The 26,792-nt window shown below is 45.4% G+C and overlaps 3 protein-coding genes across 3 annotated transcripts; all 3 read left to right on the top strand.

The window, feature by feature from the left end:
- Window positions 1-5,556: 5,556 nt before the first annotated feature.
- On the top strand, window positions 5,557-6,214 carry LOC147981271 (protein LURP-one-related 11-like). Its single transcript, XM_087517067.1, has one exon. It carries the CDS (start codon window positions 5,599-5,601, stop codon window positions 6,187-6,189), a length of 591 nt encoding a protein of 196 aa, XP_087373193.1. The 5' UTR covers window positions 5,557-5,598; the 3' UTR covers window positions 6,190-6,214.
- A 7,788-nt stretch (window positions 6,215-14,002) lies between these two features.
- On the top strand, window positions 14,003-15,108 carry LOC147981270 (protein LURP-one-related 11-like). Its single transcript, XM_087517066.1, has one exon. It carries the CDS (start codon window positions 14,177-14,179, stop codon window positions 14,684-14,686), a length of 510 nt encoding a protein of 169 aa, XP_087373192.1. The 5' UTR covers window positions 14,003-14,176; the 3' UTR covers window positions 14,687-15,108.
- A 4,480-nt stretch (window positions 15,109-19,588) lies between these two features.
- LOC125545867 (Thiamine pyrophosphate dependent pyruvate decarboxylase family protein) lies at window positions 19,589-24,360 on the top strand. The gene is made up of 2 exons (XM_048709924.2): window positions 19,589-21,261; window positions 23,702-24,360. Exons 1-2 carry the CDS (start codon window positions 19,855-19,857, stop codon window positions 24,014-24,016), a joined length of 1,722 nt encoding a protein of 573 aa, XP_048565881.2. The 5' UTR covers window positions 19,589-19,854; the 3' UTR covers window positions 24,017-24,360.
- The last annotated feature ends 2,432 nt before the right edge of the window (window positions 24,361-26,792 follow it).

Here is a 26,792-nt window from a genome sequence, read left to right as displayed (position 1 = left end):
CCCGATCATAACTAACGAGCAAATTATAACTTCTTTTTAAAATTCCCAATGGAGATAGGATCTCTTAGCCTTACAGTTTTTTTTCATAGTTTGACATGCACAATTTTCCATCATACAAACTTACAAGTATGGTAACATCAGTAGACAACTAAACGGGCACAATTTAACATGTTGGACTCAATGGAAAGGACATTGGAAGCTCATAAGTGGAAGAAACATTAGTCTTGCTGGGTTGAGAAACTATATGGGAGTTCTCATGAATCTCATAATCTTCCATGCCGGGCTTTTCTTCTAAGCTGGTACAACCTGAAATGTTCACTTCAGGCTCTAAAGCATAGACATTACTACATTGTTTATGAATGCCCTCTTTGCTTCTAAGTGGAGTCTGCACTGCTGGATACCCTCTTTGCTTGTATTTAGAATATATTTAGAGGGTCATCAAGAGCGTGAAATGTGCTAATAGCTGATTAAATTTCCAAGCAACTTGTATTTTGTCAAGAAAGGCTAAATTTCACAACCAACTAGTTTCACTTGAAGAATCCGTGGAACAAATTAACTACACTGGAAAGACAATGGTAGCACATTCCACTCTAAAATCATCTAGGTATTGAACAAATTGCAAATCCTTATGCTCGATTGCATGAACTACACTTATTTATGTATGCTAGTTTTAGAGACAATTTTTCTTTCCGCCATCCTATCATAAGCATGTTCAGAAGTACATATGTTGTCAAGTATAATATTTGTACTCCCTCTATCTCAAAATGTAACCCCGTTGTGCGCAGTTGTAACCAAAAGGTGGTCATTATATACTCTTATATAAAAGATTAGTTTGTAAGAATTGTATGATTAATTGTTTCCTCCAAAATTACATGATAAATTGGAATGCAGGACACAGGGACTTCACCATGTTAGGTGTCTAGTGTAACAAATTGGATGGTTGTATTGTACCTAGCTCCGCCTATGTTAGCACTATCACTAACTATTAAAACAATTACAAGCCTTAGTGCAATACACCGGTAAATGTCTATGCTTGAAAATGACATGACTGTTGAATGGAGAACTTAAAATACTGTATTGACCAATAAGCTTGCCGCCTCGCACATTAAAATGTGTCTACTTGTGTAAACAGCAACGTTACATGAAAGTCCAATGCTTTACAATCTCGCTGGTCCCAAGGAAAATTTTCTCTGACTGGCACAAGCATCCACGTATACTAACACATGCGCAAAGAGGACGGAAATGAGTGGGAACATGTGGCTCGAGGACTAACTTGGCCTGTATGGAAACTTTTGTGGCGAAAAGGACTTGAGTGAGGAAATTCAGTACTAACTTAGAAAAAGGGAAGCAGGAAAAGGAAGCCACTTGGACATCCACTCCGCTGACTCCCTTTGGCTCTCGAGCACCACATATCTTACTGACTAAAAAAAACTTTTCCAAAAAGTTTATACGCAAAGACAAACCAAATTTTCAAAATATCCATATATGAGTTCAACTGTCAAATTTCCATATTCAAACTCAAACATGTATGACATGTGCAAAACTAACAACTCCGGCCCCGCTATTCAAAATTTGAATCCGCCATTCTTTATCTATTTTGTAGGGAGGATCAAAATATTATTTGTACTAGGCGTCAAGAGTATGGTTTAGATGAAGGTCCTTGACTAAAATGGGCCGCCCCTAAAATGTGTTCTCCCTTTTATCTTGCTTTAGTTTCCACGATGTGACGTGTACTCACACACGTGTGTGTATCTACTAAGCTCCCGGAGCCTTTCTTTCTAGCAGGTATGTGCAATACCCGTTCTTAAACTGAGGCTTCCTCTCTGTCTGTCGTACTGGCTAGCTAGTTCAGCTGCTCCACACTTAGACAACTCGTATCATACCATAAACGCGCAAAGAAAGAAAGCACTGAGTTATCCATCGTCCACACCTCGAGGCTCGATCAGTTTTACAATATATGGTAGGTGTCATGTGTACACACGGATTTTACGCGCTCGGAAGAATAATATGGAGATCGCTACTGATTCCTCAGAAGTCGATCTCCCGTTGCGACGATATAGTTTACGCTGCATTATTAGCAGGGTTGTACTCCTAGCTGCTGGTCTGCACAAACTTCCCTCCCAAGTCCCAACCTTCCAGTTTTATGGTAGGCCTAGCTTTGTTTAACACAGCAGCATTGTCCTTGTGAGTTCGAAGCTAATTAATTTGTGGTAGCTGATCTCTCAGTTTTATACTCGGAGTCTCAGCATATCCATTTTCTGTCGGAGTTGGAGGCAGGTTTCCTAATAATCCAGCAAGAGCATGAGTAAACTCAATGTCACAGCTTCTTATCATTATGCAGTTCTGCAGTGTGCGTATATAAAGTGATGTTTCTGTAAACAAAACAAGGTTGAGGGCCTGGCATGAGACAAGGGGGGACACAAAAACTTAAGTTTGTCGCCCCACGGTCCTGAACACTTCATGGAAAACAAGAGACAACGGAACTGGCCTGTCTGGTTGAAAATGACATGACTGTTTTCCTTCAGGGAAAAAAATGGCATGACTGTTGCATGAAGAACTTAAATACTTCATTGAGGCCTGCTTCCTTGCACATTAAAAATTGTGTACTCGTGTAAACAACAACGTTACATGAAAGTCCAATACTTTGCAATCTGAATGGTCCCATGGAAAATTTCCTTTGACTAGTACTAGCATCCACATATATTAACACATGTGCAAAGAGGACGGAACTGAGTGCCAACATGTGGCTCCAGGCCCAACTTGGTCTATATGAAAACACTTTCGTGGTGAATAGGAGCTTGGGGGGTCACAGTTGAGCGGGGAAATTCAGCACTGAAAAGGGAAAAAAGAAAAGGAAGGCACTTCCACCAGGAAAGTTGTGACCCCTGAGGGGCGACAATTGTTATCAAAAGTGGTTGATTTGATTGACCCTGTCTCCAGTAAATGGGATGAGGCCCTGATTAGACAAACTATGTGGCCCATCGACGCACAACGGATTCTTTCAATCCCACTTCGCAACATGATATGGCAGATTTCATTGCCTGGAGTAATACAAAAAATGGGTTGTTTCCGGTATGGTCTGCTTATTATGTGGAGTGAAATTATCAGTATGGAAGTAAACTAACATATTCTATCGGGATGGGACGAACTACCACTACCCCTGTATGGTGTAAGATATGGAAGTTAGCTTGTCCGGCAAAAGTCAAAAAATTTATATGGCGTACTTTACATGGCACCCACCCATGTCAAGTAACACTTGCTAATAGACACATGAAGGTCTCGCCCATATGCCCTACTTTCCCTCAGGGTCTAGAAGATACGAAACACATGTTGTTCCTATGTAGTAAAGCAAGTGAGGTTTGGAAGAGGCTTGGGATGGACGAGATTATTAACAAAGCCTGCGAGGTTTATCGTGCTGGAGAGGCGATATTGGAATATCTTTTACTTCTCCCAGATCAAGATTTGAGTATTATGGGTTTCCAAAATGTACGAGAAATGATAGCTATATTAGCTTGGTATCTATGGTGGGAAAGACAAAAATTGGTGCATAAGAAATTAACTCAGAATGTAACTCAGATATCAATGGGGATCATGGCCCTTACATCAAATTTTGTGAATGCTTCATCTCCAAGAGCGTCCATAAGAAAGGGGGGTTGGTACTGCCCTCCTAGGGGCTTCGTGAAACTAAATGTTGACGCGTCTTTTGATCATGACATGCTGACGGGGACGATGGGTGCAGTCTTGAGAGACGACAAAGATAGGTTTATTGCGGGAGGAAATGAAAAGATCGAATATTGTACCGATGTTCTGATGGCAGAAGCTTTAGTCCTGAAATTTGGCTTAACTTTGGCACAAAGAGCGGGATGTAACCGCATAATCATCAACTCAGACAATATGGAGGTGATTGAGACCATGTAGGACGGAGCACAATCAGCGGGTGCGGCGGCGGCAATCTTTGATGACTGTTTTCACTATGCATGTGATTTTGTTGTAACTAGATTCGAACATTGTAATAGAGAGGCAAACAAAGTAGCTCATGAACTTGCTAGATTAGCTAGATTTTCTGTGACTTTGGAATGGTTTGAGGAGCCTATCAATGAGATTGTAATGATCCTCAGAAACGATGTACTGATTATTCTAAATGAATAAAGTCTAATTTTAACTCAAAAAAAGGAAAGGAAGGCACTTGGACATCCGCTGACACCCTTTGACTCTCGAGCACCACGTATCCTAGTGTCAAGAAAAAATCTTTTCCAAAAAATGTTTATATGAAAACAGATCAATTCTTCAAAGTATCCATATATGAGTTGAACCATTAAATTTTGATATCCAAATTCAAACATGCATGACATATGCAAAACTAACAATATGTGCAATCCTTTCTTTGTGGATAATACTGTATGTGCAATCCCAGATCATAAACTGAGGCTACACGGAGCCTTGCTCTCTGCCAGCCAGCTAGTTCAGCTGCTCCACACGTAGACAACACATAGCACGCCACATAAACGCACAAAGAAAGAAAGAAATGACTTCTCCATCGTCCACACCTGGAGGCTCGGTCAGTTTTGCAAAATACAGTAGGTAGCATCTATGTGTACGCACGGTTTTTGCATGCTAAGAATAACGATATGGGGATCGCTACTAACTCTTCAGGAGTCGATCTCCTGTCGCACGATATATATAGTAATAATATATAGTTATTACGCATCATTATTGGCAGAGTCGTTGTTGCTGATCTCCATAAGTTCTAAGGGTCGGACGATTTTAAGGGATCTGTTCGGGCCTGTTTTTTTGATTGAAACTGTAAAAAATAGTTATTCTACGAGTTTGACCATCTATGCGGAGTCTGCTACAGATGCTCTAAGCCTCCTTCCCAACCTCCCAGTTTTATGGTAGGCCTTGCTTTGTTTAAAACTGCAGCCAGCATTGCCCTTGTGGTAGCTCATCTCTCAGTTTTATATATACTCGGAATTGGAGGCTTGCACATTCATTTTCTGTCATTGATACAAGCAGCCGTTTGTGCAAGCAGCTTTTTTTTGGTCACTCGCAAAAAAAAATGTACGGATATAACCAAAACCACAGCTTCTTATTCTTATGCAGTTGTGCCATGTGTGGATTTAAAGTGGTGCTGTAAACAAAGTTGAGGGTCGATCGCTGGCCTGACATGAGACAAGGAAAACGAGAGAAAAGTGAACTGGCCCGACTGCATAATAATTGATTAATTAGGTGGAAGTACCTATCCTTCCATGAGCAAACGTACATGGCTACATGCATGCTTTCTTTCTACTCGGCAAACAGAACAATCTATTTTCTGACATATATGGGTCCAAATAGTACCTTTCGATCATCCATTTTTAAACTTGATCTCTCACACACACACATGTTCAGCATTGCATTACATTGTGGTTTAATTATATCCATGTTTCAACTATTGGATGAATCACTAATGGTGTTGCTAATCGCATGCTCACTCGTACTACAGTACTAGTAGATGAGTAGTCTACTTCAGAGCACATCCTGAATAAATAGGCCAAACAGCAGCAGCAGAGCAGACCCGAGCCGAGCAGAGCAATCTTCTTCTTCTTCGTTCTCTCTTCAATGGCCAAGATCCAGCCCCTCCCTGCGGCCACCTCGCCGCCGTCCTCCGATGATCACTGCCAGGGCCAGCGGGGCAAGCAGGCGTACACGGTGTGGATGAAGTCGTTGGTCTTCAACGGCAACGGCTGCGCGGTGTACGGCCCCGATGGCAGCGTTGCCTTCCGCGTCGACAACTACGGCTGCAGGGGCGGCCGCGAGGTCTTCTTCATGGACCGCGGCGGCAACGCCCTCATCAGGATCAGACGCAAGGGCTTCGGCATGTTCAGGAGGTGGGAGGTCTGCCGGTATGAGCAGGGGGAGGAGGCGACACCGTGGTTCACCGTGCGGCGGGCCAAGAAGGGCGAGGCCGCCGTTGCGATGCACGGCGGCGCGAGGACCTGCTACAGGATGGACGGGTACCCTGCCCGCAAGACGGAGTACAAAGTCCGCGGCGTCGATGGCGCGGCCGTGGCGGAGGTGGCCCCGAAGCAGACGGCGGCGGGGGTGGTGCTGGGCGAGGACGTGCTGACGCTGACGGTGGCGCCGGAAATGGATCACCTGCTCGCCCTGGGTATGGTCGTGGTGCGTGGCCTCATCAACCGCTCCTTGTGACCCTCATCTTCTAGTTCAGGTTCAGGTCTCTGAGAGTAGGAACGCTGTAGGTGGTTCATGTGACCATTTTTTCTGACGAACAATTCAGAAGTTTTTGCCCAGAATGAGGACATGATTGCTCTTTTTGGTGTATGCTCGACTATTTTTTTCCCTTTCTCAAAGGTTTTTTCACGACCATAGTTTCAACACATCTTTGGATGTGTTCGATTTCCAGGTTATCCGTGTGTTATCCTCAGTTTGTGGGAGTTCTTAGTTTAGTTGTACAATGAAACACAAATGTTAGCATATGAAACTCCAATGTAAGACTTTATGATCCCACACGGAATAAATGGAGAGGCATAAAAAATGTTTCTAGAATACAGAATAAATTAGTCGTCGGCCTCTTGGAGAAGAGGCTAACACACACAAAAACGTTAGCCAGTCACTATTCACTGGCAGACGCAACAAGCAGCTATCGCACTGAAAATGCCTTTCACAAAAAGAAAGTTCAATAGGGCACACCACAACTTCAACGCAAAAGAGAAAAAAAGAGCGCACATCAACATCAGCCTACCAAAACCATGTTCGTGCCACTGCCAGCCTTACTAAACTCAGTCAATTTTTCAAGGAAACCGGAGTACAAAGTGTGTACAATGAGCGGAAGACCACTACGCAGAGACGGCGACGAAGATAGCTGTCGGCTTGAAAAAGAGCAGGCGAGCAGCAGCCCGTCTCTCTCCCTCCCTCCCAAAAGGTTGCAATAATTTACCCACCTGATAATCGGAGAAAAGGATAAAATTGAGCCCACCTATCCATGGCAATGCCTCGCCACATGATCTCACTCACGCCATGTCCACGCAATTCGTGATAGCACACTCGTCTGTCAGTTGACCAGAAATGCAGCTCCACGTCTAGTTCACCATCAATCAGGCCCGTCTGTTTGTTCGATTCTGCATCATCTTCATTGTGTAGCAGCTCACATTTTCCACAACATACCTGACAGTTGCATCTAGAATTTGTTAGGTTTCTCTCTACCAAAAATGCTTGCTATGCTCACCGCACGTTCTTTCACATTTCACCTATTGAATCTCAAACAGAAAAATGATTCACCATGGGTATCTTAGGTTACGCCATGAAAAATAATTATTCTTACACGTGTGAGCAGCTACAGACGTATCAACATCAGCAGCAGCAGTAAGGGTTCATTCACTTCAGGTCTTAGCTGAAGGAAATATGCCCTAGAGACAATAATAAAGTTGTTATTTATATTTCCTTGTATCACGATAAATGTTTATTATTCATCCTAGAATTTTATTAAACCGGAAACTTGATACATGTGTGAATACATAGACAAAACATAGTGTCCCTAGTATGTCTCTACTAGACTAGCTCGTTAATCAAAGATTATTAAGTTTCCTAACCATAGACATGTGTTGTCATTTGATGAACGGGATCACATCATTAGGAGAATGATGTGATGGACAAGACCCATCTGATAGCTTAGCATAATGATCGTTAAGTTTTATTGCTATTGCTTTCTTCATGATTTATACATATTCCTTTGACTATGAGATTATGCAACTCCCGAATACCGGATGAATACTTAGTGTGCTATCAAATGTCACAACGTAACTGGGTGGTTATAAAGATGTTCTACAGGTATCTCCGAAGGTGTTTGTTGGGTTGGCATAGATCGAGATTAGGATTTGTCACTCCAAGTATCGGAGAGGTATCTCTCGGCCCTCTCGGTAATACACATCATGCTAAGCCTTGCAAGCAATGTAACTAATGAGTTAGTTGCGGGATGATGTATTATGGAACGAGTAAAGACACTTGCCGGTAAAGAGATTGAACTAGGTATGAAGATAATGACGATCAAATCTCGGGCAAGTAACATACCGATGACAAAGGGAATGGCGTATGTTGTCATTGCGGTTTGACCGATAAAGATCTTTGTAGAATATGTAGGAACCAATATGAGCATCCAAGTTCCGTTATTGGTTATTGACCGGATATATGTCTCGGTCATGTCTACATAGTTCTCGAACCCGTAGGGTCCGCACGTTAATGTTCGATGACGATTTGTATTATGAGTTATGTGTTTTGGTGACCGAAGATTGTTTGGAGTCCTGGATGAGATCACGGACATGACGAGGAGTCTCGAAATGGTCTAGAGGTAAAGATTGATATATTTGATGATAGTATTCGGACATCGGAAGTGTTTCAGAATGTATCGGGTACGTATCGGAGTACCAGGGGGGTTACCGGAACCCCCCCCCCCCCCCCCGGGAAGATATGGGCCCTATGGGCCATATGAGGGAGGCAAGGCAGCCCACAATTGTGCCCCCCCCCCCGAGGGAGGAGTCTGAATTGGACTAGGGGAGGGGGCGCATCCCCCCTTTCCTTCTCCTTCCCCCTTTCCCTCTCTAATAAAAGGAAGGGGGGCGAATTGGACTAGGAGTCCAAGTGGGACTCCTCCCAGTTAGCACACCCCTAGGCTGGCCTCCTCCCCTCTCCCTCCTTTATATACGGGGGCGGTGGCACCTCTAAGACACATGAATTGTTCTTAACTGTGTGCGTGCCTCCTTCTACCGTTTACTCCTCCGGTCATATTGTCGTAGTGCTTAGGCGAAGCCCTGCGCGCGGATCACTTCACCATCACCGTTACCACACCGTCGTGCTGACGTAACTCTTCCTCAACACTTTGCTGGATCAAGAGTTCGAGGGACGTCATCGAGCTGAACGTGTGCAGAACTCGGAGGTGTCGTACGTTCGGTACTTGATCGGTTGAATCGAGAAGATGTTCGACTACATCAACCACGTTAAACTAACGTTTTCGCTTTCGGTCTACGAGGGTATGTGGGCACACTCTCCCCCTCTCGTTGCTATGCATCTCCTAGATAGATCTTGCGTGATCGTAGGAATTTTTTTAAAATTGCATGCTACGTTCCCCAACATCAACATAGCTCAAAGATTAAAATATGGTTCTACTACACATCTATTCGTCCTCCGCGCTCCCAGGTAACACAGACGGTCAGACAGACACAAAAAGCTTAGGATAAACCGCTTAATTATGTATATAAGAAAGCCATTATATATTCACATAAAAGACACAACTCTCCTCAAATCACCATATCCTGATCCCTTGCAAATGGCTTAAACACATTTGTGAAGCTAGTGGTCTCTGAAGTAAATTGCTGGTGCACTTGGACTCTTGGTCGTTGATGCAATAAGCCACTACCTCCACCTCCAGTTCGCCTAATTCGTCGAGTGCTGGCAACCGGAGAACAAAACTAAATTCAAAAAATACAAACAAGAAGTAAAGTACTCAAAGGTCAAATGTAGCAATAGCTGGTAGGAAGAAAATACTACAATTGGCCTGGGACTAAAAATAAATGGCCCGATCACATGTAACAAGCAAATTATAACTTCTTTTTAAAATTCCCAATGGAGATAGGATCTCTTAGCCTTACAGTTTTAGTTCATAGTTTGACATGCATAATTTTCCATCATACAAACTTACAAGTATGGTAACATCAATAGACAACTAAACGGACACAATTTAACATGTTGGACTCAATGGACAGGGCATTGGAAGATCTGACATGCATAATTTTCCATCATACAAACTTACAAGTATGCTAACATCAATAGACAACTAAACAGACACAATTTAACATGTTGGACTCAATGGAAAGGACATTGGAAGATCCATCGGCCTGCTGGGTTGAGAAACTATATGGGAGTTCTCATGAATCTCATCATCTTCCATGCCGCCCTTTTTTGCTAAGCAAGCATAGACATTACTACATTGTTTATGATGGAACCCCCTCCCCCCCCCCCCCCCCCATCATAACGTGGAGTCTCCGTCGCTGGATACCCTCTTTGCTTGTATTTAGAATATATTTATAGGGTCATCAAGAGCATGAAATGTGCCAATAGATGATTAAATTTCCAACAAACTTATATTTTGTCAAGGTAGACTAAATATCACAACCAACTAGTTTCGCTTGAAGAATCTGTTGAACAAATTAACTACATTAGAAAGACAATGGTAGCACATTCCACTCTTAAATCATCTAGGTATTTAGCAAACTGCAAATCCCTATGCTCGATTGCATTAACCTGCACTTATTTATGTATGCTACTTTTAGAGACAACTTTTCTTTCCTTCATCCTATCATGAGCATGTTCACAAGTTATTACAGATGTTGTCAAATATAACACTGTACACCCTCTGTCTGAAAATGTAACCCCGTTGTGCGCAGTTGTAACCAAAAAGCGGTCATTATATACTCTTATATAAAAGATTAGTTTGTAAAAATTGCATGATTAATTGTTTCCTCCAAAAATTACATGATAAATTGGAATGCAGGACACAGGGACTTCACCATGTTAGTTGTCTAGTGTACCAAATTAGATGGTTGTACTATACCTAGCTCCGCCTATGTTAGCACTGTCACTAACTTTTAAAACAATTACGAGCCTTAGTGCAATACACCAGTAAATGTCTATGCTTGAAAATGACATGATTGTTGCATGGAGAACTTAAAATACTTTATTGACCAATAAGCTTGTTGCCTCGCACATTAAAATGTATGTACTCGTGTAAACAGCAACATTACATGAAAGTCCAATGCTTTATAATCTCGCTGGTCCCATGGAAAATTTTCCCTGATTGGCACTAGCATCCACATATATTAACATATGCGCAGAGAGGACGGAAATGAGTAGCAACATGTGGCTCCAGGCCCAACTTGGTCTGTATGGAAACTTTTGTGGTGAAAAGGACTTGAGCGAGGAAATTCAGTACTGACCTAGAAAAAGGGAAGAAAGAAAAGGAAGGCAGTTGGACATCCGCTGACTTCCCTTGGCTCTCAAGCACCACATATCTTACTGACAATAAAAAATTCTTTTCCAAAAAGTGTATATACCAGTTCTTCAACATATCCATATATGAGTTCAACTACTCCCTCCGTTCACTTTTATAAGTCGTTTCAGACAATTGAAAATGAGCTAATTTGCACCTTGTCTGAAATGTCTTTAAGGTCTTATAAAAGTGAACAGAGAGAGTATTAAATTTCCATATCCAAATTCAAACATGTATGACATGTGCAAAACTAACAACTCCGGCTCGCTATTCAAAATTTGAAACCGCCATTATTTATCTATTTTGCAGGAAGAATCAAAATATTATTTGTACTAGGGGTCAAGAGTACAGTTTAGATGAAGGTCCTTGACTAAAATGTGTTCTCCCTTTTATCTGGCTTTAATTTCCAAGATGCGACATGTACATTACACACCTCTGTATCTACTAAGAGCATCTCCAGCCGTAGGCCCCCCAGGGCGCGCCTAAAATCGCCGCCTGGGGGTGAGCCGGCGTAAAAATTGGGCCTGGGGGCGAGTTGGTCCCCAGCCGCCGGCCCAGGGACGCCTCCAGGCACGTTTGAAAATAAAATTTGTATAGCAAAACACGATAAATTTCGGCGAAGTTCGGCGAAACACGATAAATTTCGGCAAACTTGGGCATATATTAGACATGTTCGCCGGTTTTCATTACATAGCAAAATAGATAATAACTAAACTAAAAGAGAAACTGGCTGAACGCCGAGTAGTCGCCATCGTCGCCGCCGTCGTCGGACTTATCCTGCTTGACGCGGCCGTCCCTGGTGGACCCCTGACCGGCGTCGCCATCACGGGCTGGTGGCGGTGGCGCGTCGTCGTCGTCGTTGTCGCAGATGACGACGACCCCGCCTTCGTCGCGGCCGCGTCAGCGCTCCGCGAAGCGGCGCAGGGCGGCGCACTGGCGCTCCTTCGCCTTCTCCAGGCGCTCCTTCTCCATCGCTATGGAGTCCCTGCGCGCCCATTTCAGGGCCGCGTCGTCGTCGTCGAGCTCTGTCTTCACCGGCGCGGCCGGCTCCTTCTTCGCCGGCACGAGCCCCGGCTCTGTCTTTGGCTTGATGAAGCGCGGAGGAGGAGCCGACGAGGAGGCGCGCCGGCCACCCTCGTTGATGACGATGCCGGCGCTGCGAGTGCGCCGGCCGAGCGGCGTCTCCGCCGCGGGCTCGGCCTTGACGCCGAGCAGGGCCGAAGCACCGGAGGAGTGAGAGAAAGAGCGCGAGGAGGAAGAAGAGGAGGAGGACCCGAACCTCCTTGACGCCCATGGCCCGACGCGTCGGTGGTGCGGCGGGGCGGCCGTCCTCGCCGGGTACGCCAACGGCAGGTTGTTGCCGCCCTCGAGGTGCGTCAGCACGCCCTCGAGTGTGCGGCCGGGGACGCCCCACCACAGGTGGCGCCCCTCGCTGTTCTTCTGGTCGCCGACCACCGACGCGTCGTTGGTGGACGCCAACGGCTGCCGCTGGCGGCGCTTGAAGTACGCCGCCCAAGCCGTGTGGTTGTCGGCGGCGTCATGGGGCTCGGGAGAGGTAGAGAGGGAGAGGGAGGGGCTGGGCGGCGGCGCTCGCGAGAGGTAGAGGGAGGGGCTGGGCGACGGCGAGGGGCGGGGCTGGTATGGGCACAGGCGAGTGAGGCCACCGGCTATATAGCCGCGCCGCGCCCGTGTGAACGCGTGCGAGGGAGGGGAGGCGTCGGCTCGCCGTCCCGTGACGCGCCGCCCGTGAGGAATCAATGGTAAGGCTGACCGGCGGCAGCCTTGCCATTGATTTCCCGCGAAAACCGAGGCCGTTGGGGGAAGACGAGGCGCCGTGTCGCTGACGCGGCTGCCCCGCGGCTTTTTCGCGTCAAAATAGCTCGCCCCGGCGCCCCCCAGCGCGCCGGGTTCGGACTGAGTCCGCCGGCGCTATTTTCGGCCCAGGCCGGCGAAAATCGGGTTCCTGGGTGCGCGACTAGGCCGTTTTTCGGCGCCGGCGTGAGAAAATAGCCTAGGGAGGCCTTCCTAGGGCGCAGCTGAAGATGCTCTAAGCTCCTGGAGCTTTCTTTCTGAAAAATATGTCCAATACCCGTTATTAGCGGTCCCAGAGTTGTAGTTGCTGGTCTGCACAAACTTCCCTTCCAACCTCTCAGTTTTATGGTAGGCCTTGCTTTGTTTAACACAGCAGCATTGTCCTTGTGAGTTCGAAACAAATTAAATAGTGATACTACATTCGTATATAGTATATAGACAAATCTAAAACAAGTGGTATGAATCGAAGGGAGTAGCTGATCTCTCAGTTGTATGCTCGGAGTCGGAGGCTTGCATATCCATTTGCGGTCAGAGCTCGAGCCCGATTTCACTAATCCAGCAAGAGCATGAGTAAAATCAAAATCACAGCTTCTTATTCTTATGCAGTTATGCTTTCCGTGAAAAAAATTAACAAAATCTTATGCAGTTCTGCAGTGTGCATACATAAAGTGATGTTGTAAACAAAACAAAGTTGAGGGCCTGACATGAGACATGGGAGGGACACAGCGACTCAAGACTGTCGCCCCACGGTCATGAACACTTGATGGAAAACGAGAGAAAACCGAACTGGCCCGACCGCTTAATTAATTTATTAGGTGCAAGTACTTATCCTTCCTTGATCAAATGTACATGGCTACATATGCTCAAAAAAAAATAATGTACATGGCTACATGCCTGCTTTCTTTCTGCTCGCCAAACACAACAATCTATTTTCTGACATATAGTACGTTTCGATCATCCATTTTTAAACTTGATCTCACACACACATGTTCAGCATTGCATTGCATTGTGGTTTAATTATATATCCATGTTTCAACTCCTGAGTGAATCACTAAACATGAGTAGATGGAGCATAAACAACTTTGGTGCCGCTCACAACACTGCCATTAACTACCAGACACGGAATAACGAACGAAGCAGTCTACTTCAGAGCACATCCTGAATAAATAGGCCAAACAGCAGCAGCAGAGCAGACCCGAGCCGAGCAGAGCAATCTTCTTCTTCTTCGTTCTCTCTTCAATAGCCAAGATCCAGCCCCTCCCTGCGGCCACCTCGCCGCCGTCCTCCGATGATCAGCGGCAGGGCCAGCAGGCGTACACGGTGTGGATGAAGTCGCTGGTGTTCAACGGCAACGGCTGCGCGGTGTACGGCCCCGACGGCGCAGTCGCCTTCCGCGTCGACAACTACGGCTGCAGGGGCGGCCGCGAGGTCCTCCTCATGGACCGCGCCGGCAACGCCCTCATCACGATCAGGCGCAAGGGCTTCGGCATGTTCAAGAGGTGGGAGGTCCGCCGGTGCGCCCACAACGGCCACCAGGACGAGGAAGCGACGCCGTGGTTCAGCGTGCGGCGGGCCGAGAAGGGCGGGGCCGCCGTGGCGATGCACGGCGGCGCGAGGACGTGCTACAGGATCGACGGGTGCTCCGGCGCGCGCAAGCCCGAGTACAGAGTCCGCGGCGTGGATGGCTCGGTCATGGCGGAGGTGGCGCGGAAGCAGACGTCGGCCGGGGTGGTGCTGGGGGAGGACGTGCTGACGCTTACGGTGGCGCCGGAGGTGGATCACCTGCTCGCCCTGGGCTTGGTCGTCGTGCGTGGCCTCATCAACCGCTCCTTGTGAATTGTGATGCATGGATGGATGAAATGACAATCCTCTTCTTCTGGTTCAATTCTCTAGGTAGGTGGTTCGTGCTACTATTTTCTTCAGACGAACAATTTAGGAAGCTTTTGCCCAAGCCGAGGACATGGTGACTCTTTTTGGTGTATGCTTTTTTACCCTTTCTCAAAGGGTTTTTCAATACCATGGTTGTAACAGAGAGAAGCAAAGTTCATCATTTTTTTCTTTGCGGGGTAGCAAAATTCTTCATTATTTGTACTACCTCCGTTTTAAAATATATGATACCATGGTTGTACCAAAACGTCATATATATTTTGGAACAGAAGTAGTATAACAACATAATTGGTTTGATGCCAATGTTGGCAAATACCAAATGTTGACTAATGATTGATTGGTTACCAATTGTTTTTGCCAATCTCACCAAAAAGTTGCCAACTTTTGGTAATTTTGATTTTGGCAAATGTTGACATCTAAATATAGGTCTTATGTTTAGATACAGAGGAGTAATAGATTGTACTGTGGTGTTTATTTTGGTCTTCGTTCATGACTTAGAAGGCACAAGCAAGATGTTATGTTTCTCCGTCAAATCGTGGCCCTTTGAAAATCCTAGTCGGATAATATACATCCCTCTGGTTACCCCATCACACACCCAAAAGCGCATGCACTTTTTCTGTTGAGATCAAAAGGTGCATGATTCCACAAGCACACAATGTTAGCATACGAAACTCCAACAAAAGACTTGATGGTCCTTCACAGAATAAACTGAGAAATCTTTTAGAGTACTGAATTTAGTCGCCACCTCGCTGGCCTCTTGGAGGCTGACACACACAAAAATGTTACCCAGTCACTGTCACTTGGAGGCGCAGCGAGCAACTATCGCATTGAAAACGGCTCGCACGAGAAAGTTCAATAGGACACATGGCAACTTCAACGCAAAGAAGAAATAGGAGTGCACATCAACATCAGCCTACTAAAACGACGTATGTATGTGCCAACATAATTAACCCAAGTCAATTTATCGAGGAAAACGAAGTACAGAGTGTATGCGGAGACGGCGAGGGAGATAGCTGCCAGAAAAGAAAATTAAAGGCGGCTTGAAAGGAGCAGGCCATCTCTATCCCTCCCTCCCAAGGTTGGAATAATTCGCCGGCTGGTCGGGATCGGATGTACGCGACAACTTGAGCCTATCGGCGCAGAAGAAGAAGAAGAACTCGAGCCCATGGCGGTGGCCTGTCTTTTGTCAAACAAGGTTAAATTTCACAACCAACTAGTTTAGCATGAAGAATCCATGGAACAAATTAACTACATTGGAAAGACACTGGTAGCAAATTACACTTTGAAATCATCTAGGTGTTTGCGAAATTGTAAATCCCCAGGATCAATTGCATGAACTACGCTTTTGTTTGTATGCTACTCTGAAACCTGTATTTCCTTCACCCTATCACGAGCTAAATTCAGAAACTAGTATAGATGTTGCCAAAACTGATACACATTGTCAAAATTTCAACTATACTATAATTTTTGGTGGTATAGTCAACTTGAAAGGAGCAGGCCATCTCTATCCCTCCCTCCCAAGGTTGGAATAATTCACCGGCTGGTCGGGATCAGATGTACGCGACAACTTGAGCCTATCGCCGCCGCAGAAGAAGAACTCGAGCCCATGGCGGCAACTGGCCTGGCCACCGGAAATGCAACTCCCCACGTCGAACTAGTTCGACCTTCTCAAACCATCAATCAGGCCCGTACATTTCATCAAGATCTTTGAACCTGTTCGATGCTGCATCATCTTCAATTCGTAGTGGCTTGCATTTTCCACAACACACCTTGAAACTTGCATCCAAATTTTTTGCTAGGTTTCTCTCTGTCAAAGGCTTGCTCAGGCTCACATTCTTTCACATTTCGTCTGTTGAATTACAAACAGGAAAATTTAATTCACCATGGATATCTTATCTTACACGTATGAGCAGGGGCGGAGTCAGGATTAAGCTAAGCCCCGGGCCCAAGCTGCTACAGTCCTGCTACAGTGTTGAAACAGTGCCTAATATGCTACAGTGAACGAAGTGATTAACCTTCACGCCCCAGGCCCAGGCCCCCCCGGCCTGGGTCCTCGATCCGCCACTGCGTATGAGCAGCCTTCAGCCATGCATATCAACAACAGCAGCGAGGATTCATTAATTTCAAGCCTCAGCATGGGTCAAATATTACAAATATGATCTCTCTTTTTTTTGCATGTAAGGCGATAGGATCTCCTAGCCTTATATCTTCTGTTCATAGTTTGACATGCATAGTTTTCCATCATACAAACTTACAAAGTATGCTAACATCAATAGACAACTAAAGGCACCTAATTTAACATGTTAAACTCAACGAAAAGAACATTGGATGCCCATAAGTGGAAGATTTCCTTTGGTCTGCTGGATTGAGAAACCAGCAAAAAGGCTGGTGCGTTGCAACGGGAGAAAAAAAATATCATAATTTTCAATGGCCATGATCACATTTTGATGCATCATCGAGATACACTATCACTCTCAATTTCCTGAAATCATGAACATTTTTTTAAACTCGTGAACATTTTTCAAATTCATGAACACTTCTACAAATTTTCGAACATTTTCTAAAGTCAAGAACATATTTTAAATTCATGAACATTTTATACTGTTTGCAAAACAAATTAAAATTGTGTTTTTTTAACAATTTTGTTGAATCAATGAACATTTCTAGAATGGACAAACATTGGAAATTTTTGAAACAGTTTTTGAGATTCACAAAGATTTTTTTGATTTAACGAACATGTTTTGAAATGCATGATCATTTTTTGAATCAGCAAACATTTTAAGAACAAATAAACTATTTTGTAATTTACAATCAATTTTCTGATTTTTTTAGCATATTTTTTCATTCATGAACATTTTATACTGTTTGCAAAACAAATTAAAATTGTGTTTTTTTAACAATTTTGTTGAATCAATGAACATTTCTAGAATGGACAAACATTGGAAATTTTTGAAACAGTTTTTGAAATTCACAAAGATTTTTTTGATTTAACGAACATGTTTTGAAATGCATGATCATTTTTTGAATCAGCAAACATTTTAAGAACAAATAAACTATTTTGTAATTTACAATCAATTTTCTGATTTTTTTAGCATATTTTTTCATTCATGAACATTTTTGAATTGGCGTTTTTTTTCCAAATTCATCAACATTTTATTAACACAAGAAATTTTATTTTCTTGATTTCCGAACAATTTTTTTGAAATTTTCAATTTTTTTAATAAGCAAAGATTTTTTATAAAATCACAAACATTTTTTGAATCCAAAAACATTTTAAATATTTTATTTTAAAATTCTCATTTTTAAATTTTCGGAACTCTTTTTAAGTCCAAATTATTTAAAGTAGAAAAAGACAAAAACTAAAAATAAAAATAAAAACAGGCCACCCTGACATGGGCCGGCCCAAACGGGCGCGCTACGTCTTCTCCCAGCACGCAGAGCGCGGTATAGGAGGTCTGTACTGCATGGGCCGGCCCAGGCGGGGGATCCCCCTATGTGAAATGGCTTTTATCACTTTGGTTGGTAATATTTTGTAAGTTTGGCGGCAATTTTCGTGATGTACCGCAAGAAGCAATAGCCCCTTTATTATTAGGTATAGATATATGTGTAATTAATGAGGGACTTCCATCTCCCTCATCGTCGTCACCTCCAGTCGCTGGCGGTGTTCCCCGGCGATCTTCTGTAGTAATGTACCGCACACGAGAATGGTGAGAGGTCGCTAATTCGTGGTGGAGAATGAGGGGCTTACCGCTTGGAAGGGGTGAGGGACGGAGGAGAGACGGCGGTGGTGGGTGGTGGGCGGTGGGGATCGATCGGGCCTGAGTACAGGAGAGTGGGCCAGGCACGTCTGGGCTGAAAGTTGCGGCGTAGGTCCATGCGTAACGAACTAAAAGAAAAACGGTTGCCCTAAACCCAAAAAGATGGTGATCTGGAGTTATTATTACTGCAGAAAAAGAGTAGATTTTTGTCTTAAACATGTCAAAATGAAAAAAATATGTATCGTGAGCCTGGCAATTCCCTCCAGCAAGTTGGGCAAATCCTGACTCCATATTCTTAACATTTTCAGTTTCTTTTGTGTATCATGCCAAAAATGCTTTTAGGTTTTTTTTTCAAAGAGACATCCAAAGGACATCTTATATTTGAAGGAAAATAATAACTGGTACAATGAAAGACACTTGGAGGCAAACCGACCAATACAAAACAAAATTACATTATACACCATCCTTTTGGAGATTAAAAATTAGACTGAATCAACAATAAAGGAAATGAACATCTGTGGTGACTTCGCCATTTTCAAAATGGTGTGCCGCCTCAGTATCTCGAAGGTGCCATAAGGATACGTGAATGTGTTTATATGGGTGAGCGTATATGTGTGTATGTAAGCATCTGCCATGGTACCACAATCAAAATAGAAGTTGGCTGAATTTAATTTGGGTAAATCGATTTTGTGAAAGGAGAAATAGTTGGAGAGGAAAAAAAACACAATTGTTGGATCTCTCTCCCGAAACGCCATATAAAGCCAACAATAGGTGTTGTGGCAGAAGCAATACAATCACGCTCAAAAAAAAAGAAAGATAAAATACAAAAGGAACATATGTCGAGAACGGCGGATCAACAAAAACAAAGAAGCTTCACAACCGTTATGCTCATCTAGTATCCCCGTTAAGTTCCCAGACTCCGAAGCGTCAGTGTCAATCAGCACCTTCAAGACGATCATTAATAACTGTTGTACTAAGCATATTCATTGATAGCCATTTTATCTGGAACTATATTGAGTTGCCTACGTATGTTGGCCTGATCATTTCTGTGGAGGGGAAAGTGCTTTTGAACATGATGATGAAGTCTATGCAGACTCTGGGCAACAAACATGTTGGTGAAGGAGAGGAGCAGAGCAAAAGGAAGAAAGGAACACTCTTTCCTCCTCTACATCCAGCAGATTTCCCCCACCGGCCGCCGGACGCCACCAGATACACCGCAGGCTCCGGGGAGGCGCATCTGCCCCGCCGCGCCCGCCGGCACGCCGCCGCCTGTGACTGACTGACTGACCCCCTTTATAAACTTCCGTGAACCACCCACCCAACCACTCGGAGCCGGATATCCCCACACCACCACCACAGATGGCGTCCGACTCCGCCGCGAGGGTCGACGGCAGCGCGCTCGCAGGTCGCGCCCTAGCGGCCGCCGGGGCGCGGCACATGTTCGGGGTGGTGGGCATCCCGGTGACGTCCCTGGCCTCCCGCGCGGCCGCCGCGGGCTGCCGCTTCCTCGCCTTCCGCAACGAGCAGTCCGCGGGGTACGCCGCCGCGGCCTACGGCTTCCTCACGGGCCGCCCCGGCCTGCTCCTCACCGTCTCCGGGCCCGGCTGCGTCCACGGCCTCGCCGGCCTCTCCCACGCCACCGCCAACGCCTGGCCGCTCCTCATGGTCTCCGGCTCCTGCGACCAGCGAGACGCCGGCCGGGGCGACTTCCAGGAGCTCGACCAGATCGCCGCCACCAAGCCCTTCGCCAAGCTCGCCGTCAAGGCCGCCGCCATCGCCGACATCCCCCGCCTCGTCTTCCAGGCCCTCGCCGCCACCGTCGCCGGCCGCCCCGGCGGCTGCTACCTCGACATCCCCTCCGACGTCCTCCACCAAACCCTCGCTGAATCTGAGGCGGCCTCCCTCATAGCGGAGGCCGTGGCCGCGGCCGGTTCCGCCGATCCGTCCCCGCCGAAACACAAGTCCCTGGACCAGGGCATCGTGGAGGCGGCCGAGCTGCTCCGGCGCGCGGAGCGGCCGCTGGTTGTGGTCGGGAAGGGCGCGGCGTACGCCCGCGCCGAGGAGGCGATCCAGAAGCTGGTGGACACCACCGGCATCCCCTTCCTTCCCACTCCCATGGGGAAGGGGGTCGTGCCGGATGTGCACCCACTCTCCTCCACCGCCGCGCGTTCCCTCGCCATTGGGCAGTGCGATGTGGCGCTCGTCGTCGGCGCGAGGCTCAACTGGTTGCTTCACTTCGGTGAGCCTCCCAAGTGGTCCAAGGATGTCAAGTTCATACTTGTGGACGTTTCTGAAGATGAAATTGAGCTTCGGAAGCCCCAGGTCGGTCTGGTTGGGGATGCAAAGAGAGTCGTTGAGCTCCTCAACAGGGAGATCAAGGATCAGCCATTCTGCTTGGCGCGATCGCACCCGTGGGTTGATGCAATCACCAAGAAGAGCAAGGATAATGTGCTTAAGATGGAGGCACAGCTTGTGAAGGATGTTGTGCCGTTCAATTTCATGACACCCATGCGGATCATTCGTGATGCGATCCTTGCCGAGGGGAGCCCTGCTCCAATAGTGGTCTCGGAAGGGGCCAATACCATGGATGTTGGCAGGGCTGTGCTTGTGCAGAATGAGCCAAGGACAAGACTGGATGCAGGGACATGGGGAACGATGGGTGTTGGGTTGGGGTACTGTGTTGCAGCAGCAGTGGCTGAGCCAGAACGGCTCGTAGTTGCTGTGGAGGGCGACTCTGGATTTGGTTTCAGTGCAATGGAGGTTGAGGTACGTGTAATGGCATCCGCTACTTGGTTTAATTTGCGCAAAAGTATTATTGCTACCTTGTTTGTTTCATGTTGTTATTTTCTTTTGCTATTATATCATGCTGTTGTGAGCTGAAATTGACATTTTTGGTTGAGCCAAACAAGGGTAGTAGATTGGGCACTTCATGCTATTGTCAATGAGCATTTCTACCGTGCTTAGAAGGTACCACAAGGTACTGGTACTTCCTAAGCAGAACTGAACAATGAAAAGTAGGTACAATTTCTTACTGGGTTACAGATGCCAAAAGAGAGGATCAACCACACTTCTCACACAGCAACATAAATTAATCTTCAGAAGACATCTTTAACTCATTAACACAGAAACCCAGACACTATACACCAGCATTCTATACTTTACAAACAGCCATAGGTAAAATTGAGTAGTGGGAGCAGTGGCAGGGGTGGATGAGCATGGATGGGAGGATGCACCCAAGCGGTTGGATCTGAAAAGGAGTACCTCGAGGTCAGTGCGGAGACAAGTTCCGGCTGGTGGTACCCTGTAATGTCGGATATGTGTTTGAGGTTGATACTGATGGCGATGAACCTGTGACGCTTGCGCAGCCGATGCTGCAGTTACTGCCGGCGGCCTGCTACACCTAGGCCGGACTTGGAGATGGAAGCAAAGCAGGGTTGAGAGGTTGTCCAGCTAGGGAAACTCATGGAGGAGGCGTGTGGGGGTTGACGTTATGGTTGCCCGTTAGAGTTGTTAGAGGCATAGACGGGCTTCTTTTTCTTACTCATAAACAGTAGGGGAGGGTTTGCACGTGTGTGAAGTTTTTGCAAGTAGCCAGTGAGGGATAGGGTTGTACCCGGTAGTCTCCGCGATCAGAAAATGCCATGAAACATTGCTATTCTACCCTTGTGACTTGGTACCTCCACCTTCACAGCGTCTTGGCATGTAGTACCAGAAGGTACCAAGCAATTATAGCCATTATATGGGGACACGATATGAACCGCTGAGCTGCCTTTCCAGGACAGTAGAAATGACCATTGTCAATAATTCAGACAATACTAGACACATCATCCAAGTACATCAACTCTCACAAGTATTATTGTGAACTATGATTTCTCGAACACACTCTTATCTATGACTTCATGGCAAAAAGGCTCAATTGGTACACAAAGATGAATTGTCATTTAAATAGTATATTTCACACATTAATTTCACAGTTTGATATGCCCCTTGCAAAATGTTGCACAAACTACACTTTTATCATTTCCGTAGTCTATGCTGTTTTCCCAACAAGTATGGTCCTTGAAATTGATTCTTAAAGCTGTGGTTTGGTAGTTTTGACAAAAAAAAATAGGTGCCTGAGGATTGTTCATGCTGGTGCATTTGTAAATACATGTCTTGAATGTAGAAAACCTGTTTTGGCAACTTACAGATATCACCAGCATTGTAAACACAAATGTGCTGTTGGGTGAGGATGAAAAAAGTCCTTAGGCTATTTAGTGGCGGGAAAAAAAAAGCATCGAACATGCCTAAAAAGCACTAAGCAACGCCAGCATTGCCCAGCCACCTCTAGATTCACCAAATATCAGTAGAACAGAACTCCATTCCAGGGGTCTCCAGATGTTTCGCGATAGTGCCCAACTGCCCATAATCGTAGCAATCTTGCACACGAGAATAGCCTGGTTTGGATGACGAAAAGCTTTTTTATAAAATATAACGTCATTGTGGCACAACAAAATAACCCAACAAACTGCCACAGGTCCACACATGGTAGTAGAGTGAAGATTCCATCCTAGACCATCTAACCATTGCCCAAACAATGTGTGTTGCTAGTTGAAGGATTTAAATTGAAATCTATGCGCACTAACCCCCACATGAAGCGAGCAACGTGACAATCAAAGGAGGTGCTGGATAGCCTCATCATGTCCGAGCAACACGACTTCCTTCCTTGCCGGTTTCTTTTGAGCAAATTATCTTTGGTGAGAATTACCACTCGACCCAATTCCACAGGTGAGAGTGAGACAATAGTACATTGAATGGACAGTAAATTGTCCTTTCTGACCCCATGTGTGGCAATCAGGCCCATCAGATAATTGGACCTGTGCTACCAATTCATTCCATGGTACCAGTTAGAGAATCATTCTAGTGACTTATACATCATCAAACTTTTGGCTGTTACTCTTATCGGTTATATGTTTTTTCTTTGTTTGCCAGCTTCATTCAGATGGCCTTTGTTGTTTCTAACAGCCTTGTTTAGGTATCCTTCATGTGGGCCTTGCTTATTTTGTTTGTTGTGTGTGTTTGTGCCTGATAACTAGTCTGACCTTGAAGAAAATGGTTTTTCCTTGTAAATAAAATAGTTGTATGACACATCAAACATTTTTTTCCACTACGTTGGACCAAATACAGATCTCCTAACTATCTACAATCTTCTGTTTTTACTTTGCAGACCTTGGTGAGGTACCAGCTGCCCGTTGTCGTCATTGTGTTCAACAACAACGGTGTCTACGGTGGCGACAGAAGAGGCCCAGATGAGTTAACAGGCCCCTACAAAGATGACCCCGCGCCAACCTCCTTCGTTCCTGGGGCAGGTTACCACAAGATGATGGAAGCGTTCGGAGGAAAGGGTTATCTCGTCGAGACACCGGACGAGCTAAGATCCGCCCTCTCGGAGTCGTTCCGCGCCAGGAAACCGGCGGTGATCAATGTCACCATTGACCCATATGCAGGCGCGGAGAGCGGCAGGATGCAGCACAAGAACTGAGTGCGCCCGCAGGTGCGATGTTGAAGGGTTCATTGCTCTGTATTGCAGCTGGCGTGTTGAAATCAAAATGGACACCCCGAGGAACTAAGATCTGAACCTACTTGTCGCTGCCCCTGAAATAAGAAGCCCTACTGGCACTGGATAGTCTCGACTTCGCCGGTGGCGTGTGACTTTGTATATTGTGTTTGTGGACACTAGCAATTGATTGTATACTTGTATAATTCAAGTGTTAGCGGCAGAGTGCAACTGGGACTACTGCTGCGTATCGGTCGCGCAATTCTGTCGAGCTTTTCTGGAAGGTGCCCCATTTAGCGAAAATTGCTAATGAAGCCTGAATTTTTTTATGTTCCGAAAATTTCTGAAAAAATTATACACATACCTAATGTATACTACTTGCGTGTAAAGTTTCACGGTGAAATACATTTTTTACGTGAGCTACACTAAAATAACAAAATCATAATGTTTCTAGCTAATGAAGCCTGAAATTTTTTATTTTCCAAAAATTTCTGAAAAAAATACACACACACATACCTATCTATGAATGTACACTACTTGCGTGTAAAGTTTCACGGTGAAATACATTTTTTACGTGAGCTACACTAAAATAACAAAATCATAATGTTTCTAGCACATGTACTATTCACTATTAAGATATACTCCATGGACATGATTTGTTTGGCCATGGTTTTTTTTTTGTGAGCTCACACAAATGTATTTCATAATAAAAATTTACATACATCTATAAGTACTTATGTATGTATTTTCTGCTTTTTAGAATAAAAAAATGAATTTTAAATTATGAAATACTTCCATGGAGCCCTAGAACTAAAAAGCCTCACTACCAATTATACTTGGCCATCTGTCGGGCCGGGCCTAACAAAGCCCAAGGCGGAAAACCTAGGCTCAGGTCCGGCTGTCGGGCCTAGTTTTTAGGCCCGAGCTCGTCCCGTCAGTGAAAAGGCCCACCGAGCCTCGGGCCTAAAACGCAAAAAAGTCAAGCCCAGGCCCGACCCGACATGTGCTTCAGGCTCAAAACTTAGGCCCAGGCTTGGCCCGTGGGCAAGACCGGGTCGGGTCAGGTCGGGCTTTTTTTGGTCGGGCCGGGTATCCCATGGTCAGGTATACTACCAATCCATTTAGTTGTTATACTACAAATTGCCTAAAAAAAGTTGTTATACAAGTGAAACAAGACCTGTAGCTTTTTTCGGACGATGTTCGACATGTACTAGAGCATGTCAGCCGCCGACTCGAAGAGTTGCGTGGATTCCTCCCCCGTGGGAGATGTGAAGAGAAATGTAGATGGAGCTCTACCTGAAGGGAACAGAAGAAGCTTAGCTGTTGCTATATTTCGGTTGAGGATGGAAAGTTCTTAGAGTCTTCGGCAATATTAATCATGGGGTCATGGAGCCAGCTACTCCATCTGTAAAGAAATATAAGAGCATTCAATTGGAACCCCCGCCTCTCCCATGGACTTTACGGCTCATAGACGCCTCCCTCCCAACCCCGCCTCACATGCCCGCCACTATAGCTTCTCGCCCGCCTCGTCAGCTCCCTTTTCTCCTCAGCACCGGAACATGTAAGGATGAAAATGAGACCATTGCACCATCAGGGAGGTGCATGAGCCACCGCTGGACAAAGGGAGGGGGATGTTCAAGATGCCTTTAGGGCTCATTTGGTTGCTGAGGAAGGAAAACCCAGGGTGGCATACCACCAGGAGAGATTTTTCCTGTGCTCATGGGATCCCCTCTCACAATAGGGAGATATCCTTGGTGCCATTTGGGCGTCATGGGGAAGGGCAGGGAAGTTTGACGAAGCAACCAAATCAGATCAGATATATTACAGGGAGGAAGGAGATCGTGGGTATGAAGCTCCTCACGTGCAGTCGATTTTAACAAAAAATGCGTCACTGCTGGCAGGAGGGAGCAGACGAGTCCGCAAGCTTCGCTGCTCGAGGAAGGAAGGCGAGGGGATTCGCGAGACGAAGGAAGTGCAATATAAGAGAATGCCCTAGGAACTCATTTTGCATGAACATCTGGTCTCAGTTTTCACCATACTACGTACTAATATACGTTGTTGAAGAATATACACTATGGAAGCAATGTATTATTATCTTTGTTGAAATTTCAAGGTTGAAAGGAATGGATATTTGAACAGAATTGAAGAGAGTTCATTTTGATTGTCCATAGTTTCATAAAAATGTCGGTAGCATTGAGATACATCTTCAGTTGGTATGATCAAGAGTTCACGTTAATCAATGATTGAATATATTGAAGTAACCGCTCTATTAGAATGTCACACATCATTATTTGAACACCGTTTATAGAATGTCAGGACGACGAAGAAGGTGCTAAAGTTTGTAGGGATGTGGTTTGAAACAAAGTAAAACACACACACACACACACATGTGTGTGTGTGTGTGTGTGTGAAATAGAGCCCTTTTACTTCGTAGCAGCATACGGGCATCTAACTAGCATATGTTTATAGAGCGAGTATTGCATAGAATACATTTCTCACATATCAAATTAAAGACCTGCAAAACCGTGTCTAGCTTCCGAAGCGAGTGTTACTACTTTTGTTCTCTAGATAAATATCCAGGCATCGATTGCTGAATGCTGAGCTTGCACCACAAGTAGTGACTGTCTGTGCAATTGACCCTAGACATTTGTACTTAACGGGAATATTCTAAAGCAAATTGCAGGTAGCTTTTTTAAATATTAAATATAAAATGCAGGTGGCTACTTTCTCATCTTTAAAATTTAAACAGCAGAAGCGGACC

This window comes from Triticum urartu, chromosome 3A, assembly GCF_056163025.1.
Source record: "Triticum urartu cultivar PI428250 chromosome 3A, HENAU_Tu73, whole genome shotgun sequence".
NCBI lineage: Eukaryota > Viridiplantae > Streptophyta > Magnoliopsida > Poales > Poaceae > Triticum > Triticum urartu.
This window is presented reverse-complemented; position numbering and strand designations above follow the sequence as displayed.

What these genes read in the sequence shown, in the direction of transcription:
- LOC147981271 (XM_087517067.1), top strand. Translation starts at nt 5,599, where the DNA reads ATGGCCAAGATCCAGCCCCTCCCTGCGGCCACCTCGCCGCCGTCCTCC.
- LOC147981270 (XM_087517066.1), top strand. Translation starts at nt 14,177, where the DNA reads ATGAAGTCGCTGGTGTTCAACGGCAACGGCTGCGCGGTGTACGGCCCC.
- LOC125545867 (XM_048709924.2), top strand. Translation starts at nt 19,855, where the DNA reads ATGGCGTCCGACTCCGCCGCGAGGGTCGACGGCAGCGCGCTCGCAGGT. An exon ending in TCAGTGCAATGGAGGTTGAG is followed by an intron (nt 21,262 to 23,701) that starts GTACGTGTAATG and finishes TTTACTTTGCAG; the next exon opens with ACCTTGGTGAGGTACCAGCT.